Below are 21,663 nucleotides of genomic sequence, written 5' to 3' on the forward strand. Positions count from 1 at the left end.
ATTCCTAATGGAAGAAAACCGGTTCCATAACATAAATTTATCTTATTGAAATACTATTGTGTGTGTTAGCCTGGTCAAATGTTTTAAGGTTCAGACCAAGAAAAAAAGCTATTGATTTATTTTCTTAGTGATTTTGCTTTCTGTATTAGGTAGATCGCCCATTTGAGGAAGTGTCATAGTACCAGATCACCTTTTTCAGTTGGTTTTTCCCATTTTTGATCGTAGATATGGTTTTTCTAGTTTTTCCAAACCTTGTCACCTATTCTGCCGCATTGATTGCTTTAAATTTTTGCACAATTGCAAGTTTAGCATGATGATGTAATAGAAGCATTTATTCTAGATTTCACCGACATAGTATTTCTATAATCCTCTGCTTAGTAAATTTTATTTGAATTTTCAAGTGTTTGCCATTATACTTGCTCAAGCTAAGTCAAATTGAAATTACAATATTCGATAGTTGCGTTTTGCTTAAACTATGAAAAGAAAAGGCAGAAATAAAGAAATGAATATGGAGGATTGGAGGTCATGAACAGTTTTATTTATTTAATTAATTTGTAATTTTTCGTTTGTTTTTGGTCCATTTATGCTGACATCTATTGATCTTGTAGGCTAATTCTTATTTCGACTCAGTTGTGCTGACATCTATTGATGTAGGCTAATTTTTATTTCGACTCAGTTATGCTGACGATTCCTAATGGAAGAAAACCGGTTCCATAACATAAATTTATCTTATTGAAATACTATTGTGTGTGTTAGCCTGGTCAAATGTTTTAAGGTTCAGACCAAGGAAAAAAAGCTATTGATTTATTTTCTTAGCTCTACTCGTGTTAAGACCTCTTTTCAATTCTTTACGTTTGTGGGTTTCTGGAGATGTTCTGTTTCTGGAGATGTTACCAACAAACGTAACAATTACAATCAAGAAAAACCATCCACAACCGAAACTAACCAGTTTGGAAAAGTAGAAATATGGAACCTTCATCCCAATCAGTTGATCGTGGGAGGGCGATCGTTCAAACGAGCCCTGAAGCATCACGCCGTGATCTTGTGTGACAAACAAAGACACGACCATCATCTCCACCTGGTAAAAATAAAACATCGAATAAACGTTAGTTGATGTTGAAGACTGAACATGCTGGCGATAATCATCAGACTGACCTTGATAAAAACAACAACAAGCAACTAACCACTGAAAGTGCTGAAGGATCGGACGCCACCAACGAAGAGGAGGATTTTCTGTTCCCACCAACCTCGTTCGCTTTCCTCCACGCATTGTCACTAATCTGCGCCTCACACGACAACAACCTGCTCTCTGTCGTATCCCAGCGGACTGTGACAGGATAACGGTCCGCCACATCAGTCGCTGCATCATCTCGACTCCTAAAAAGGTCACAGCATTTCATAACAAGATTTGTACTCAAAAGTAAAACAACGTCATGTCATATGTCATTATCAGCGCTTAACAAGGTCATATTGCATGCGATATGCTGATGCTTTTCAATAATATTCTGCCATAAACGCTGAGCAGCATATGAGGAAGACTTGTCGAAGCAGCAACTTTTTGCATCAGGTCTCCCGGACAAGTGCCGTTGATGTTCCTTGCGCAACCTTTCACATTGAACCACCCCTAACAACCGTCTGTACTTGCCGGGGTAATACTACACTCGCTCGAGCGACCTGCAGCCGTGCTGGCCGGATGAGGCTAGGCCTAGTCAAGTCTTGAGGTTGACTGCTTGATCATCATGATCACTTCGCAGCTTCCAGTTGTCGTTTCATTGAAAAATGCAGTTTGTAGTAGCCTAGTTAGGAAGAAGAAGAAGAAGAAGTTTTTGTTAAAAGTATGATTCTGTTGCGTGCTGTGTCATTTTGACTATTATGTTGTTACGGGATTACACGATATAATGTAGTAGTCCAGTTTTAATCCGGTGATGTCCCCGTTACCGAGGGTGGCCGGATTCACCTCCAAGTGCCGCAATCGTCTTCACACCCTGCCTCCACATCGATCTGTCTAGCGCGTCCTCTCTTGTCAAGCCCACCTTGCTGCTTTCTTCCTCAACTTGCTTTTTCCATGTTTTCTTTGGTCTTCCTTGTTTTCTACGACCCTCCACTCGCAACTCCAGCGCTCTTCTCAAAACATCATCTTCATCCCTTCTCAAAACATGCCCATACCACCACACTCCATTCGCTTTTGCCAACTTATCAACACTCTCACTCAACCCAAGCAAGCTCATAAGTTCTTCGGTATTCCTTTTGTCCATCAGCTTTACATCACACATTGCTCTCACCATCGCTCTCTCAGTTCTTCTTAAAATCGCCAATTCGTTTTCCCGTAAGCACCATGTCTCACTTCCGTACAGCATTGCAGATCTCACACAACTAGTACAAAATCTTCCTCTCATTTTCAACGGAAATCTTCTACCACCTAACAACTCTCGACACTCTCTGAATTTCACCCAACCAAACCTTCCTCTTGCAGTCACTGCCGCTTCACAACCACCACTGGCATTTAATCTATTTCCTAGATAGCAAAAGGCATTTACTGATTCAACTTCGTCATTCAGCTTTTCAACAGGACCAATCATTCCTTCCTCAATCTTCTTGCATCTTTCACATTCAAAACCATCTCCAGATCTGCATGTCACTCTCTTCATCTTTGCACATCTTCCATGCACCCATTTCTTGCATTTCGTACATGTAACAGAATTTGCCATCACTCTTCTTCCGCAAACGCCACATGGGTCAATTTTGCTCATTGTGATTTCCCCTTGTTCCGCTTATTACAACCTTTGTCTTTTTGATGTTCACACGCATACCTTTACAGAATCTTATCTTACACATTCGGTAATCACATCAATCACAATGGCAAAGATTAGAGGAGAGAGGACAGAACCCTGGTGTACATCGACCTTCACCGAAAACTCGTCTGAGAGGGCAGATCCAACGCGAACTCTCGTCCTTGCACCGTCGTAAAGGAGTCTGCTACTATTCGGTGAGTCCGATTAGGTGAGTCCGATTCGGTGAGTCTGATTCGGTGAGTTCCTAACTTCTAACCCCTAACCTTAACCCCCAACCCATAACCCTAAAACAGCAATGCTAATTAGGCTACGGTACCTGATAATTTAAAAAAAAATAATGAAAAAATCCCCCGTTAAGGGATCGGACTCACCGAATCGGACTAACCGAATCGGACTCACCGAATCGGACTCACCGAAACGGGCCATTTCGGTCGTAAAGACCCATTACGGCTTGCACGAGAGCTTCTGGCATTACTTTTTTTCTCATTGCCCATTCCATCACTCTTCTTGGAACTCTATCAAACGCCTTTTCCATGTCCACGAAACACATGTACAAGTTCTTACCCTTGTCCCGATATTCCTCTTGCAACCTTCTCAAAATAAAAATAGCATCTGTCGTTCCCTTCCCAGGCATAAATCCGCACTGCATCTCGTCCAGCTTCACCACAGATCTTATTCTATTCTCCAACACCCTTTCCACTACCTTCATTGCATGCTCCAACAGTTTTATTCCCCTATATGACCCACAATCCATTACATCACCCTTTCCCTTGAAGATGGGTAGCACCACACTTATCTTCCATTCATTTGGCATTCCTTTTTCATCTAACACACTTTGACTGATTTCCTGCATTGCTTTCAATCCTGTCTCTCCACATGCGCGTATCATTTCCACAGTGACTTCAGATAGTCCAGGAGCCTTCCCGATTTCATTTTCTTCATTGCTTGCGTCACTTCCTCTCGAGTAACTCTCTTTAATGGACCTGCTACCACGTCGGCTTCCCCATTTTGATCCCAATCGTTTTCCTCGTTCATTATCATCTCCATATTATGTTCTAACCAAATTCTTCCACGATCTTTCTCACTGAAACCAAGTTTTCCATCCCTTCCTTTAATACATCGTCCACCATCTACATCTTTCCCATCCCGCTTCATAACCTTCATAAACTTATATACTTCGTTAGGACTGTTTTTTAATTTGGTCAATTCCTGCTCAGCTTCTTTCTTCATAGCTTTTGCAACTATTCTCTTTGCCCGATTTTTCAATTGCTTGTACTTGAGCTTAGTTTCTTCTGATCTATTTCTGCACCAAGCCTTGTATGCGACTTTTTTCTCCCCAATTACTTCCCTCATATCTTCATTCCACCACCACGTATCTCCTCGATCCATCCTGCCTTTTGTTTTCCCACAAACTTCATCGCAAGCTTGCAGAACTCCATTCTTGAAGGATCCCCATACATCATTCACATCGTTGTGAACAAGACTTTCAACTCTCTTTTTAAACCTTTCTCTTGTGTCGGCATCTTCTAACTTCCAAATTTTTCTTTTGATCACCATTTTTTTATTTACAGTTTTCTTCAGACCTTTCTTGTCCAAATCGGTAACCACCAACCTATGCTGAAGTTCGCATGGTATCGCTTTCACATCTTTGATCAGTTTTCTGTTTTTCCTGCATACCAACCCAAAGTCAATTTCGGTTACAAAGAATAATACGCCTGTCAATCAAGTTCAGGAAGATTGGTGATGGGATTATGGGGTAGAGCAGATTATTTTTCTTCAAATCAAACAACTTGGAATGTGAAAACTATAGTGTAAACTCACCCTAAAGGAATTTTACTGCGTTACCAGAACAGTTTCAAGTGATCACCAAACACATTGCAAGCGATCACATAAAGCTTAATGCGGAAAAATCAGACTTTTGGCAAACAGGTGAGATTCTGGAATCAAACAGGAATCGGGAATACAGTTTTTCCCGCGCTTTTATAAAGTAAACAGCAAAGATTTTGCTCTCCAGGTCTAAATATATAAATTGGACTCAAGAAAAACTAAGACCTGGAGAATAACTAAATTCGGACAAAATAAGAAAGGTATTTAATTGTGATCCTTTCAGTAGCAAAACTTTCGAAATTGAAAAAGAACTCGTAGAAAGAGGTCACTATAAAGAAACCTTGATTTAGGCAAGCTAGAAGCTATCAGTGAATTTGGCAGCCATTCTGTTAGTTGCATTTTCTGAGTTGGATTGCTCAGAGTTAATTGAACTTTGAAGAAAAGTAACAAGAAATCTTTTCGGACGTCTTCATATTTTACCTAACCGTTGTCAACCTTCATTCTCACCCAGAACAAGAGAAAACCCTGTCCAGGTTTGGTGCTGTAACCATTGACTCAGAAAAAGGTTGTTTATGACCTACCAAATCAATTTTCTAAAGGATTAAATCTGGACTTTTTCATTGTCGGCCTACTGTATGTTACAACTCTGCCTTTTCTTTAATTTTCTTTTGTTGGCCAATAGTTTGTAGTTCACCACTAACTTTTTATTGTAAATTTCTACTTAAATAACACTAACTTGGTACGTACGGTAGAAGGCTGATGTTTTAACTTCCTTGTTAAACTTGTTTATTATGACGTATTAATAGTGATTTTGTTTCTAAGTTTTTTCTCACGCTACTTCGACTTGATTTGCTGTACGTTCTATTTAGTCTTAATTAATTGCAAGTTCTTGCATTAAATTGTCTCTTTTGTCACCCATAGCCTAAGTAATTTCTCAGTTCTGTTATATTGATTATAAGATATAAATGCAGGTGTTGGTGGTTTATTCACTTATTTGTTTTGTTGTACAATCATTCCGTTATCTTTTGTATCCTATATCATTGGTTGTTTGTTTGTCTATTGGAAACATTTTCTTTCTTGCAATGTCTGCTGACTACGTAAATTCTTACTCAAAAAACTCCCTCTCTAGTAACAAAACATATTCTCATGACCAGAACACATTTACTACGCCTGCAAATTTTGCCACTGAAAACACGTCAAAGAAAACCATCGTCACCACCTCTGAGTATGCAGACGTTGCTGAAATACGTACAAAACTAAAGCATGGATCAAAAAAAAAATTCTCAATATTTCACTTCAACATGGTTAGCTTAATAAAAAACAAATTTAAATTAGAAGAATTAATGACTCAGTTGGATTTTAAACCTAATATAATGTGCATAACGGAAACAAAATTAAAAATGGAAAATCCATTAGTTCATATTGCTGAATACAAATTCATACAAGCTGATTCTCCAACCACTGCTGGTGGCGTTGGAATGTACCTTCATAACTCAATCATTTACTCTGAAAGACAAGATCTACAATTTATAATCGAAGACTGTGAAAACATGTGGATAGAGCTGTCTCATACCAATTCTAAAAAAATTATTATAGGCGTTGTATACAGACATCCATCTTACAGAAATTATGAAGTTTTCTTGGATAAATTCAGTGATACTTTACACATGATTCAAAAAGAACGTTGTGACTTCTTCGTTTTGGGTGATTTCAACATTGATTTAGCCAAATCTAATAAAGAATCCAAAATTTCTTCTTATTTGCAAGCTGTAACTGCTTTGGGATGCTCAAACTTGATTAATGTGCCTACCAGAATTACCGAAAGTTCGTCAACATTACTTGATCACATTTATACTAATAACAGTGAAAGTGCACAAACTAATGTATTGACTTATGATATATCTGATCACTTACCAACATTTTTATTAATCAAAACTGTACCACGCAAAATGAAAAAACGTCCGTATTTGACAAGAAAAATTGAAGAAAATAAAATTGATGCTTTTTTGAGTGAACTTTCAGATCAACTTGAAAACCTAAAATTAACCACAAGCTATAAAAATATTAACGACAGCACTAATAAATTGATACTTATTTTGCAAACACTAATCAACTCTCATTTCCCATTAAAAAAACTCAGTAGGAAAAAGTCTGGATTGTACAACAAGCCATGGATCACAAAAGGAATTCTGGTTTCAATCAAACACCAAAATAAATTATTCAAACTTTGCTACAAAAAAAATTGTCCTGAAAAAGTATCTTTTTACAAGAAATATAGAAACAAATTAACTCACATTAAACAAATCTCAAAACAAAACTACTTCAAACAACGCTTCAATGAATCGAGACACAACTCATCAAAAACATGGAAATCTATCAATGAACTTCTTCAAAAAAAGAAAGCTAAAACGAATACTCTTCCCAATGAACTTATTGCAGAAAACATTTCATACAAAAAACAAGAACAAATATGCAACCAACTTAACTACCACTTTACACATATTGGCGAAAAATTAACTTCACACTTAAAGCAAAAGTCAAACTTTGATTCATTCATGGGGCCTGCTTTAAAACAAACATGTGCGGTATATGAAACTGATGAAAATGAAGTCGAATGCCTAATAAACAAACTAGATGTTAAAAAATCGGATGGACCAGATGACATCTCTTCTCGAATGTTAAAGTTATCAAAAAGTATTATTGCACCTCATTTAACTAAACTTTTTAATGCATGCTTGAAACAAGGAATATTTCCTGACACTCTAAAAATTGCAAAAGTTATTCCTATTTTCAAGAAAAAGGCAAAAGCAGATCCAACTAATTACCGTCCTATTTCCTTGCTTTCAAATATCAGCAAACTTTTAGAAAAAATTATTTACAAACGCTTGATGAGCTTTCTTGACAAATTCAACGTGATTAATGATCAACAATTTGGATTTAGGGAAGGTCATTCTACAACGTTAGCATTAAGTAATCTTCATGAAAGACTAATTGAACTCAAAGAAAAAAATCATTACGTTTACCTGTTATTTCTTGATTTAGCAAAAGCGTTTGATACCGTTAACCACCAAATACTTCTAAAAAAGCTGGAGTTTTATGGCCTGAGAGGTTTAATGGGAGGCCTTATAAAATCTTACTTACACAACCGCCAACAATATGTTTCTGCTGATGGCTTCAAATCAAAGCATGAAAATATCACATGTGGTGTTCCTCAAGGATCTATACTTGGACCATTGCTTTTTCTGCTTTACATAAATGATTTGCCTCTTATAACAACTTTCGATTCTCAGCTATTTGCTGATGACACTGTTTTTTTTACTTCAGCAACATCTATTTTGCAATTGCAGCAAAACACTGAAATTGAGATGCAGCGTATCACTGATTGGTTCAATGCAAACAAATTATGTATCAACTACTCCAAGACATTTTACATGTTACTTGAACGAAAAGGAGGGTCAACTTCAAAACTAAATGTAGTCTTAAACAACACAAAAATTCAAAAAACAAACAACATCAAATATCTTGGCATATTTCTTGATGACAAACTGAGTTGGAATTATCACATTGAAGATCTATCTGGGAGATTGGCAAAAATATCTGGAATATTTTATAAAATTAGAAACTACACAAACAAACAAAGCATGTTAACACTGTACTATGCTCTTGCACGATCAATAATACAATATGGCATTTTATGTTGGGGTTCAAGCACACAAAAACTGCTCAAGAAAATTTCGACAATGCAAAATCGAATCATTCGCACAATAACCTTTAGCAACAGAAGAGCAAAACTTTCACTACTGTACCAAGATCTCGACATACTTCCCATCACTAACTTGCATCAATTAGAAATTTCTAAATTTGTCTTTAAATTTAAAAATATGCTATTGCCAAGCTATTTTGAACCTTACTTTAAGGAAATTACTGAAGTACATTGCCATGGCACTAGAGCTTCTCAAAAAAATAACTTTCACTTACGTAGTGTCAGCTCAAGAAAAGGCCAAGGCAGTTTGAAATTCTTAGGCCCAAAAATATGGAATGATTTACCTTCTGAAGTAGTAGGGGCTACGAGTGTAAAAACTTTCACAAAAAATGTAAAATTTATTATATGAAAAAACTTTGTCTGTGACTGTTTTTATTGCCACAACATTGACGAGTGTTATCGCAAATTTTTCGGATTGAACATTGTTGATACTACGTAGACCTAGGTCTACTACTCACGAACTAGTGCTAAGTACTATTTATTAACGGCTGTCATCTTATTAACTGTATTCAAGTCGGCCTATAAACTGACTGATTTTGTTAAGGTTTAAAGTTATATACTATGATTAGGCCTACTTTTAGTGTTTCTGTTTCGTCTTTTATGCTAGCAGTTAGAAGTTGTTGTTTATGCTTAGTTCTTTGTTTGTTTTTTTTCTCATAACTTACTACTTTTGTAGGGCATGATATTTTTTGATATTTGAATAAAATCACAGCAATTCACTTGACTGTCGCAGCAGTAAACAACTTTATGTTTTCATTTTTTACGGAACTTAAGCTTATCCTATTTTAACGCATATCTTGGTTTCAACGTAATGCCGATGTTTGACATTTGTCACATTAAAAACACGGGAAGCAGCTGACTCGATGACTAATAAAGTCTTTCGCTGCTTCCTGTCTGTTGTAGATTCTAGTTATGGTGCTATTTTATTTGCATTGTCTATATTTTGTACCGTATACTTTTCTCGCAACAGACAAAATAAAAGGTTTCTCTCTCTCTCTCTCTGGTGGAAACTATGTGGCTGTCTTGTGGTGTGAAGATTCTGGTTGTTGACCAAAGACCTTTTTGCAATTTTTTTTATCCTTTTTAGTGCAACCATTGATAAGGTGGTTGTCTGATGAATATGCTCCGTTTAAGCTAACGTCACAAAACTGTGCAGATAAGTTTATCAAAGTTCTTAGTTTCAAATTATATAGTTTACAATCAACAACAACTTGGAAAAATTTGCTGAACTCGCGACGCACTTATGACGATTGATGACATTGAGAAAGTTATACGATGAGCAATAGCCTACTGTATGTGGGCAGACAGGGTAAAACAATCCGTAGTCTATATTGTAAACTTAACGTTTTTCTTCAATTTTTTCGAAAATTAATAGTTTGTGTGATCTTTAGGTTTACAAAGAATTTCTCCTTGTTTTCATTTGTAATCCATATTTTGTTGTAATCATAGTCATGGCAAAATTGTGAGTGCTAGTTCTAGTAACAGGCAACTAATGATTATTCTCATGGTGGTGTTGAAGGTTGTCAATTTTGGTGGTGTTGTCAATTTTGCAAGAGTGCCCGCTGCGGCACCAAGCGGGGGAAGCATATTCGGTGGTGCTGTAAGTGTGGATGTACTAGCACCCCAGGATGTTCACAGCGACGCTAAGTTTGAGAATCACTGTAATACACAAATAAAGCACAACCAATTTTAAAATATTGCAATTTATCAATCATGCTGTAAATTTGGAAACTTTCAAGGATTCCAAGAAAAGGCTTTGCGGAGTCCTTGCGAACCGCTGTTTTAAGCCCTTCAAGGTTTACAGATAGTTGTCTTTTAGTTAATTGACTTGTTGTTGGTATAGTGTTTATTGTACATGGCACTATTTCCTTCGTTTTTAATGAGTTAAATGGCAAAAAGCATAACAAATTACATGTTCTAGTTAAAATGTTTTCAACAGCACACTTAAAATGTTAAAGTTTTAGAAGCCAAAACGTCTTAATTTATTTTTTGTACTTTTCATTCATGACTTGGCTCTAACAAAAACAACGTATTTCTCAAATAATTCGTCACAAGATAATCACGTTCTAACTCACTGTTCCACGTCGGTTTTGGGTCCAGAGTCGCTGAGATCGTCCAAGTCATTGGTACCGGTGTAGAAGTCGAAGTGCTCTAGTTTGTCAGCCTCGACGTCATAAACGTATAGCTTTGTGTCGGGAACTTCACTTTCCTGTGGAGAAACAAGTAAACACGTCACAATGGTGCAACTCAGCGTGGCCGGAAAAACAAAGGGCATGCAGCTACCATAGAACAGCGGATGATTGCTGATAAGCGACTACATTCGACGAATCACTGCAACGGAAAAACCCTTCCTATGTAAGCTGGACCATGGGGTATGCTTGCCATAAAAAACGGAACAGTTTCTGGGAAAGCCATATTAACTAACGTTGCACATTTCGCAAGAAATATCATGGTTTGTTATTTCAAATACATTTGCTTTACGAAAATGCCATTTTTTTTGTTGAAATCGCCACTTACTTTGTTGCAGAGCACAGCGACTTTGCTTCCGTTGGGATTGACCGTGACTGAAGTGATGGTACCCAGCTCAGGTATAACCTCATGCAAGTTCTTGCTGTTGCAATGAGGCTTGGCATCCCTGCATAATACATCGCCGCTTACTTCAGTCGCATTGCATCTAACTACTCAAAAACCGTTAGTATTTTAATTTACAATTTTCATTTTATGTCTATTGCAGATATGTAATTCCTGATGAAGACACAAGTACGTGTCGAAAACGTTTCAGTTTATTTTTAATTATGTTATATGAGTGTGTATGTAATACATCATGTTAAACCCGCTGAAGTTACTTTGTTTTATTTTCAAAATGAATGAAACAAACTGTCGTGACCGAACAAAAACTGACAAAAACTCCAAGGCGAACTATTAGATATAATCCAACATTTCACATAATTTAAAGCAATTATTATCGGGTTGTCTCGTCTCAGTGGACGAACTGCCTTGTGAAGGACACAAGAGTTGGCGGTTCCCCAGCCAGACCAGGCATTCGTACCTCCTCGATAAGTCATACACGCGGATATAGCCAGCATCGGTCGCCATCGCCATATAGTTGTCGGTGGTGGATATCAGATGTGGCAGACCTTCATTCTCCTGCAGGTGGAGCAGCTGCTTGACAGTACCCTACAATAGTAGATAGTAGTGACAGTATCCTACAATAGTAGATAGTGGTGACAGTACCTGGCAATAGTAGATAGTGGTGACAGTATCCTGCAATAGTAGATAGTAGTGACAGTATCCTACAATAGTAGATAGTAGTGACAGTATCCTACAATAGTAGATAGTGGTGACAGTACCCTGCAATAGTAGATAGTGGTGACAGTACCCTGCAATAGTAGATAGTGGTGACAGCATCCTGCAATAGTAGATAGTGGTGACAGTACCCTGCAATAGTAGATAGTGGTGACAGTATCCTGCAATAGTAGATAGCAGTGACAGTATCCTGCAATAGTAGATAGTGGTGACAGTATCCTACAGTAGTAGATAGTGGTGACAGTACCCTACAATAGTAGATAGTGGTGACGGTACCCTGCAATAGTAGATAGTGGTAACAGTATCCTGCAATAGTAGATAGTGGTGACAGCACCCTGCAAAAGTAGATAGTGGTGACAGCACCCTACAATAGTAGATAGTGGTGACAGTACCCTGCAATAGTAGATAATAGTGACAGTACCCTGCAGTAGTAGATAGTGGTGACAGTATCCTACAATAGTAGATAGTGGTGACAGTACCCTACAATGGTAGATAGCAGTGACAGTATCCTACAATAGTAGATAGTGGTGACAGTACCCTGAAATAGTAGATAGTGGTGACAGTACCCTGCAATAGTAGATAGTGGTGACAGTACCCTACAATAGTAGATAGTAGTGACAGTACCCTACAATAGTAGATAGTGGTGACAGTACCCTGCAATAGTAGATAGTGGTGACAGTATCCTACAATAGTAGATAGTAGTGACAGTACCCTACAATAGTAGATAGTAGTGACAGTACCCTACAATAGTAGATAGTAGTGACAGTACCCTACAATAGTAGATATTGGTGACAGTACCCTGCAATAGTAGATAGTGGTGACAGTATCCTGCAATAGTAGATAGTGGTGACAGCACCCTGCAATAGTAGATAGTGGTGACAGTACCCTACAATAGTAGATAGTGGTGACAGTACCCTGCAAAAGTAGATAATAGTGACAGTACCCTGCAATAGTAGATAGTGATGACAGTATCCTACAATAGTAGATAGTAGTGACAGTACCCTACAATGGTAGATAGCAGTGACAGTATCCTACAATAGTAGATAGTGGTGACAATACCCTGAAATAGTAGATAGTAGTGACAGTACCCTACAATAGTAGATACCTTACAATTTTTATTTGATGTATATTGCAGATATGTAATCCCTGATGAAGACACACGTACGACCCGTACGTGTCGAAAACGAAAAGCTTTGTGGTCTGTCCCTTAATCGACAATTTCAATAAATAAGTCAACAGACCTGGCTTATTTTTTTCAAACTTGAGATTGCAAAGAGCCTATACTACCCGGAATGGCCCGTTTCGGCTACAGTCCGATTCGGCTAGTCCGATTTGGCTAGTCCGATTCGGCTAGTTCCTTATTCGGCAACAGTTTTGAATTGTATTTTATTCCACAATATCGTTTCTTTTGCATTCCGACAACGAAAAATAAATTAAAATGAAATATAGCGCAAAATGTTTGAACTATTAAATTGAAATGTTTGCTCACATAAAATCGACATGTATCCTAAGTCACTGTCTGTATGCAAACTTAGAATATATTAGAATCCTCAATTATTACAAAATTCCAAATCCAACGACGCTTGTTCCAAATCCAACAACGTCTGCAGACGTTGAATCAATGTAAAAATGACGAATTTTGTTGTCTGGGTTCGTTCAAAATAAGAGTTTTACATCAAAACATTTTTCATGATTAACAACAGAGGTTAATGAGATAAAGTCTCAGCGAAAACGTGTCAACGAAAAAAAGACAGTTGCCAAATAGGGTTTGACATAAAAGATGAAGTTAAAACCTAAGTGGCAGTTTAGAATAAACCTGGATTTCGGCGTTACTTGTTACTTTATCATGACAGAGGAATCAAGTAGTACGCAACGCAAACTCTTGTGTTGGATTGTGTGTTGCAAAATAATGTGTCAAGATGATGTCACAATGCAAATTAACATCAAACAGCAAGCGCTAATGCTAGGCTACAGAATGTAATAAAAATGTTGCTTCCAATGCTTCATGAGACTCAGCGTGAAAACTCTTATGACCTCCCTTATTGACAAATTATCAAATTTCAATGTCTACAGCAGCTGTTTGAACTGCATTTACAAAGTTACTCGGGTTCAATCTTTGCATTTTAAAGTAAAAATGAAGTCATATTTTATGATCTAAAATAGGGACTAATCGGATTAGCCGAATCGGACTAGCCGAATAGTAGCAGACCCATACTACCTGCCTTCATATAAAAAGCACGTGCAACAAGATCGAAGCAACGAAAAAAACCTCCTTCCTCTAGGACAGTGGTTTTCAACCAGGGTTCCGCCAGTAAGTCTAAAGGTTCCGAAAGTTTGCATTCAAATCCGAGAGTCTATTTTATTATTATATGTATATTGTTTAATATGCAATTTTTCGAACACAATTGCTGTCTGTGGAAGATGAACTTCGTGTGCGTCCATCAAACACAGGACCCAATATTAAGACTTGTGCAAGAAACACCAGGCTCAAGTTTCTCATTGAAATTTTTATGAGAATAAATGTAATTTTTTACACTTTGTACTTTTATTGTACATAAATAAATCTGAACATGAGTATTTTAATTCAATTTTATTAATCAAACGATCTTTTTGCATAAGGCAATTAAATTATTATTGAACAGGGGTTCTTCGAGCTTTTAAAATGTTTCGTTGGGTCCCGTTCCACTAAAAAGGTTGAAAACCACTGCTTTAGGACGAACACAACTAAAGAGCTTGCAAAAGTGCGGTCAAAGTCATCGTGCAGTTGCACTTTAAGCCGCCTTAAGTCTGGTTTCTGAATTCCGCCCTTAGTGGCAGTTATTGAGTGAGCATGTTTTCTTGCTATGCTTTACAAATTTGCAGATATTTTCTATTGTACAAGGACAGTCGATATAAAATATGTATTCTACCATTTGAAGGTCAATGAATTCATTGTTAACATAGTGAAACCGGCTCGTTTAATTGAAGTTTTATATTGTTCGTTTAAAATGTAAAAGTCATTCTGCAACTTTAAATAATGTCTTCAGGGCATGGCAGAAATTTATCAAAACTGAAGCAAGAATGGTTTGCGCAGTGGCCTACATCTGTAGCAGTGGCCTATGTCTGTAGCAGTGGCCTATGTCTGTAGCAGTGGCCTACGTCTGTAGCAGTACCCTACGTTTGCAGCTCATATTATATTTTTTGAACAAAATAGTTGCAGACATATGTTTTGTTTGAAAAATTGAATTGGGTTGAAACCGAACTAATATTGCTTTCGTTATTTTGCATTGTCTCAGTGTTGCCAGATTGAACCAAAGTACCAAATTAGACTTTGGGCTGTCGACTAATAAGTATCGTACTTTACTACATATTACTTTTAGATTGATGATAACTCTGTTCAACTATGACATTCAATTACGTATATTATGTTTGATGTCATGCCTCAACACCAGTATTTAATTGCTGGAAAATCAGCCTCCCGCTTGAAGTATTTCTATGAGAAGCATGACAGTATTGTAATACTTAGTAGCCTATGGTCCAACAGTTTTGGTGCGTGTTAGCATTAAAAGGCTGAAACTGCATCATTATTTGGTTACCGTTTCAAACAAGGCTTTCTCACAAGATGCGACCCGATAAGTGATATTTTGCCAACAGTCTGACCGAAATATTCTAAGTCAGTGGTTCCCAACTCGTTTTTAAGGCAACCCATTTTTAAAAAAAATCAGTTCGGTAAAATCTTGCAACCCAAGCAAATTGTCGTAATATTTTAAAAGCCATACAAGATTATGTTGCAAACAAACAGCACTACAAAAGCAGTAACTTTTCCGAAAATAATATGTTTATCAAATCACTAATGAGATAGCTGTGCTGGCTTGCTGCCAATGAGTTTTTGAAATCGAGGCATTATTTTGCTTAGGCATAGCCGCATGTCGGCTTTAACTTCCAGTCGGTTTCGCTGTTCAGTTTTCAATACACACATGGCGCTAAATCCAATCTTACAAAGCCAAGTTGTTACAAATTGAATCTGTTTTTGAATCCCTAATTGTGAAATTGTGGGATACACTTTGTACATGGAAGCCCAAAAGTGGATGTTTGCAGAATCTTTGGGGTATTTGAAGGACGCAAAAGAAATACGGTTTGCTATTTCTGTCGTTATGTCCATAAACTGTTCTGCAACATGGATGGAAAGTTGAGGCAGATCTTTTCCAACAAATGGATCAATTATCCAGTCATTTTTGTTATTAAGTGTTATAGCTTCTCCATAGCAGTGCACAAACTTTTTGGCAAACTGTTCCAGGTGTCTAATTATCGTTTGCTTAATATCATATCAACTTCATTGCCACAGATATATTGCGTTAGCTGAGAAAATATATCGTACTCATCTCTGGTGACATAACTTTTCCAGAATATGAGTTTTTTGTGTTAAGCAGAAACTTTTGCGGCGCGATCAATCACCGTAAAACCGTTGCCTTGCATAGATAAATTTAGAAAATTCACAGAGTCAAATATATCGGCAAGGTAAGCAACTTTTGCCTTGAAATCTTCTTGCAAAAACTTCTCGATCAATCTCACACAGTTCGGTTGCCTCAGAAAGATAGCAATCTCCTCTCGCAAATTACAAACTCGCTTCAGGACACGACCTCGTGACAACTATCGCACTTCTGTGTGCAACAGCAATGCTTGATAATAATCAGAATCAACAAAGACGAAAACAAATGCCGATTTAGTGGACTTGTTTTGATGAAATTTGCACACTTCACATCATTCAACACTTCGTGCAGCTCTTGAGACAGCTTTTTTGCAGCAAAGGCCACTCTGTGGAGAAAGCAATAAGTCCATACAGCACTTGGGGCTTTGTCTTTGATGCGTTTTACCACACCAGACTATGCGTGGTCCAACGTGTGGAAAACTTTGTCATAGTTTGTCCGACATAGCGTTCGTGACATATAATGCACGTTACAATATATCGACGGTCGAAAACAAAAAAGTCGGAAGTGCATTTTTACACATTGAAGTAAAAGGCCAAAAAAACAATTTTCTTTTTTGAATTTCGTTAATGCTTTTGCTTTGAGCAATAATATCTGTAATTATAGTAGTAAAATAGTAGTAGATAGCCCTAAGTGCATAGGCTTTGAAAATGTAAAAAAGGGAATTTCTCAAAACGTCACTTACGACTTTTTTGTTTTCGACCGTCCGTCGATATATCCCGTAACTTTGTCAAGTTAATTTATGTTTGAGACTGAAATTTTTGTTGGGTTTACATTTAATAATAATAATAACTTAAAAGTGAAAATTGTTAAAACTTCTTGCACTACAATCATGCTACAAAGCTTTCCGATGTCTCGACATGAAACGCTTCATGACTTGTGTTTATATTTTTTAGTTTTGTGATCGATCTCATCACGTTTTAAATTTTTTTTATTGTTATTTTTTTCACCCAAGATACAATATGCCTGAAAAACAAGCGACCCCAAAAAATTATCAGACAACCCAACTTTGGGTCGCGACCCATGAGTTGGGAACCACTGTTCTAAGTCATGAATATTATAATTCCATGCTTTGCAATGAATGATGATTTCTCAAAACCATGAAACATAAAAAAGCTACTTCATAGCTGCCACCAACTGGTGAGATCAAGAACCGCTTAACAGTTTAAAATTGTTTCGTTCCACTTTTTTTTAGAAAGCATGAATAATTGAATATATGAACCTAATCTTTGTGAAAACAGGTTGTATCAAGTTGATTGCATTGGTCACTGAACAAATTATCTTAGTCACCCACTCTCAACTTTAAGCGTCACTTAAGCAATTTCCCAATCTTCCCGGAGACAAGTCACCCACCTGTGCCAGCTATGCTATAAGAGATACAACTACCCGCAGCTATAATGCTAGATCAGTGCACTGGATGCAAGATAGAATGTAGTACGGCAAACCAGTGACACCAGACTCCACGATTTGACGAGTCGGCTCAACTGATTACAAGCACGGGCAATCCGCTTGCATCTCATCATGCATAAGTGGCACTGGCAACACTGCATAAAGTTTCCCTAACCTGAAGCTTTCCAATACTAAACTTTTAAAAATTTGTCTCACAAAAAAAAATCGTTATATTTGTGTTGCTAGTATTCGTTATTATTCCTCAAGGACCTCGTCGCAAGCGACACACATAACAATAGCAACGAGAATTCTAACCTGCAATAATATATTCAACAAGAGGGCATCACTGGTTGAAACAATAGCAACTAATATAGAAAATACGTTCGAAAAATAATTAATGGTAATCAAACCAAGCACCGAAGCATACACAAAGGGACACACAATCTACAGTACAGGCGGGTTTGTAAAATCAGAATCACATGACGAGTACCCGCCAGAAAATTTGCTAGATTGACCCGAAATCCATGAACGAAAGTTTCGTCCAAGCCAAGCCCACTCGGTAAAGGTGATGGTTACCTGGAAGTTTCGAACTTGTATTTTCGGCTTGTCTTTGGTGTCCTTCGGAGCCTCCACGGAGAAAACACTTTGGTCGTGCAGCCCCACAACAGATGAGACGCAAGGGAAGCTTCCTGCAAACGAAATCGTATTGGATCAAATGATGGACTGTGATTGGAGGAGAAGCAAGCAGACACATTCTAAACCAAGCGATTGAAATCGACAATGTTGCTACAAATCTTTAACAACAGACGCTGCCTAGCCGAGTGTGAGCCGGATGCAAATGTTTCAGAGAGAATATTTCAAGATGCTGCTACACATCGTCAGGGTTCTTTGGTTTGAAACCCACTAGCACGAGCGAACCATCGGATATAATGACCACATCATGAATGACTGTACCATCTTCAAGCCACCTAACAGAGTGGAAGGTCTGCGTGTCATGGATGATGAAACCAAAGACTGGCTGCTCTCTAGTAGCCTTCCAGTGTAGCCAGGAAACATCGTGAATCTGGAGTGGTAAAAGGATAGACCCTCGGCCCTAGTAGCTCAAACAAAGAAAAACGTGGTGTTGATTTATTTTATTGTTTAGCATCACTCACCAATGAAACTCTCTCCACTCGATGTCACCTCGTAGACGGACACAGAGTGGCCGTCCCAGACCGCCAAGTGCTCCTAAAAACAAATAATCAACCAACCAACTCCAATCTGGTGTTACACCAAACGGTATGCTAACATTGATAGCATCGTTGATGCCACCATAGATCATTAAACATACACTACAGTAGAAAACATAGATATTTAATGGAAGTTCAGGAAAATCATTTGTAAATTGTTCAATGTCAATACGAAAGAGAAGGATCAAAGAACTTAATGCTGGTAAGTTATGTGGGTGGTGTGCTACTTCATGTAGGCACAAGCATGATTTATTCACTCCATTATAGTTCTGTAGCTAATGAAAGCATTAATACAGTAGTCCCAGCTTATTAAACCCACTGTTAATAGGCCCACTCGCTATTAAGGCCAATTTGGTCTGGGTCAGAATTACTTCTACTCATTACTGTAATAAAAACTTTTCAAATACATTTGCTAAAATTGTGTAAAAAGGCGTCACAATTTACTCCTTTTCGTCTTGTTTTTGACGATTTCACGCTTTATTTCATTGCTAAATCAGTTTTCAAATCAACTGTTGTGTCGCAAACCTGGACTTCATTTCTCTGAATTGTACAAAACATGCTCGTTGCTGACACAACTTGCAAAAAACGCAATTTTCAGGAAGAACCGATCACTGTGTACAATTGTTCGATTTAGCAACTTTGAGCCACAGTACAGTCAATAGTCAATTATGCGTATAGGAATGGTAGAAACTCATCCCTCGCTTAATAGGCTCACTGACCCTTTACTGGCGGCGATGACTTCCTGCAGTCATTTCAATACAATTTTTTAAGATGTTGTGTCTTTACGGTTAGTCAAACTAAGAATAATACCAGCTTGGATTTTGAAATCATTATCAGTTTCTTTGTTTTTTATTATGTTTCCAAAATGGGAACGTTGGCATTCAAAGGTAGGTCAAAAACAGACACGGCGAACTAGAGAATACGGCCAGATATGCCACATTAAACAGGCCAGTTCTAACAGGCCGACTGCATTTAAATTGCATTTTAAGTTACAGTGGCCAAATGCACTGTTGGAACGTAACTATCGCTCAACAAATCACTGGGATGGTCAAAATGCTTGTTTTGGAACCATAACATTTCATATATAATACAATATATTAGATATAATAACTTGAATATAGTTTAAAACAAGATAAAAGTTCAGCAATACTGGATGACAAATGTTCTAGTTCGCCGTGTGTTGATGCAGATACAATTTGAAAATAAAACACCTTGCAAAATACACTATCATACTATGTGAAAACTTTTTAACACTAAAAATTGTTGCAAGATTTATTTCCCCGACATCGACTAATGCGGCAGTTAATCACTTTGTCCTACAAATCGCAATCACGTGATTGTCTGAGCAAACAATGCAGGAGCGCGCAGGCGCAGTTCTTTTGTTTTCGCAATTCAGTAGCATGTGTCATTGTCAAGGATGCCAGGTTGGAATTTTAAATTCCAAATTTCACAAATTTGGCATTTTTTTATGTTGTTTAGCATGAAAACATCCTGTTTGGCATTTTTTCAAAATTCTTTTTTCTGAAGAATACGGTACTCTCAAGAATGAAGATAGCTTGGTTGTGCAATAGCAGCAAGTGTAGGCTGAGCTTTGTTGCAGTTTTATCCATTTTTTACCGAATCCATTGCTTATTAATAAAGAAATCTTCGACTTTGCAGCGTTTTGCTAATTTGGCATTTTTTTAGGTCATTTGGCATTTTATGACCAGTTGTTTGGCATTTTTTTCCATAGTGGACCTGGCAACTCTGGTCATTGCGACAAGACGTGCAGCAGTCCTGCACTCGTACAGTAGAAGCTAGTTAGCAGTTAAAAACTGAAGTTTTGCAAGTTTTGCTACAAGTTTTAAAATTATGAATATGTACTGAAACTGGACTCGTTGAAAGCTAAGGCCTAATTGCTTTGATAGTTCAAAGTGCCTGGTTACTGGTGTGCATAAGTACAATACAATTTAGTGCAATTATCTTGCACTTACAAAAACTGAAAATGTGCAAATTCAAAAATGGTGTCCATTCTCAGGAATGGATTGGGTAACATTGCAAAATCAAAACATAAAAAGGGTAGGCTAGTGTAAACAGTTATGCAGTGGTGTCACTGAAATTTACAAAATACCTGTTAAGGATTAAGCCAACAAAAATGTGCGGTGTGATACAGTACGACCAGAACTATGGGCTGACAGTACGCTACCTAGACAAATCAAGTAGTGAAATGATAGGGTGCTGGGATAAGCTTGAGATTGAGGAGTTTTCACTGGCAGTTGTACGGTTAGGTCTATCTAGTCTTACTGGGTCATAAAATTAAAAGCTTCTACTCTAGGTTTTCATAAAATCACACCTTATGTTGCTAAGAAAATCCACAAAAAGTTTGGCTGTACTGTTTGTGATGTGCTGTTACAAGAATGCTCAACTGACTCCACATACTTCAATAATCTTTCCAGAGGAAATTTATCGATACATTCCCTACAGTTATCAGATTTTGTCTGCAAAGCTTTTGGATTAGGCCTACTGGACCATTTTGAAGATTTCATACAAAGCCAACACTGTACGGTAAGTCAGTACGCCTGATTAGTTCTGCTATTTCGCACCACAAAAATTAAGTGTTAATTTTGCATGTGATTTGCATAATAAGAAAGTGTGCGATGTGATAATAAGCATCATTGTGAACGTATTTTTTAATAACAAGCGCCGCCTTATGGATGACAGTATTGTCAAAGATTCAATTGTAGGATTTAAGAAAAAACAACGAACCAAAATGTAAAGGAGACCACTTCCAAAGTAATAATTTATTTGCTTTTTCATTAATGATTAAAAGTGTTTTTACCTTAGTGCAATTAGTGAAATATTAATTGTTTTTTTAGCACACAAGTTGACTACATAATTTCAGGATAACAGTT

At 37.4% G+C, this 21,663-nt stretch overlaps 1 protein-coding gene across 1 annotated transcript in view; it reads right to left on the minus strand.

The window, feature by feature from the left end:
• LOC145786819 (intraflagellar transport protein 140 homolog) overlaps window positions 1-21,663 on the minus strand; it is a 78,721-nt gene that overhangs the window by 28,156 nt on the left and 28,902 nt on the right. Inside the window, exons 11-17 of the mRNA XM_082598559.1 lie at window positions 18,698-18,770; window positions 18,120-18,232; window positions 11,432-11,559; window positions 10,900-11,017; window positions 10,458-10,591; window positions 1,185-1,377; window positions 947-1,078 (exon numbers count right to left, since the gene is read on the minus strand). Of these exons, the coding sequence (XP_082454685.1) occupies window positions 947-1,078; window positions 1,185-1,377; window positions 10,458-10,591; window positions 10,900-11,017; window positions 11,432-11,559; window positions 18,120-18,232; window positions 18,698-18,770 (891 nt within the window). The remainder of the gene's footprint in view (window positions 1-946; window positions 1,079-1,184; window positions 1,378-10,457; window positions 10,592-10,899; window positions 11,018-11,431; window positions 11,560-18,119; window positions 18,233-18,697; window positions 18,771-21,663) is intronic.

The sequence above is a fragment of the Aplidium turbinatum genome, chromosome 17 (genome assembly GCF_918807975.1).
Source record: "Aplidium turbinatum chromosome 17, kaAplTurb1.1, whole genome shotgun sequence".
NCBI classification, from domain to species: domain Eukaryota; kingdom Metazoa; phylum Chordata; class Ascidiacea; order Aplousobranchia; family Polyclinidae; genus Aplidium; species Aplidium turbinatum.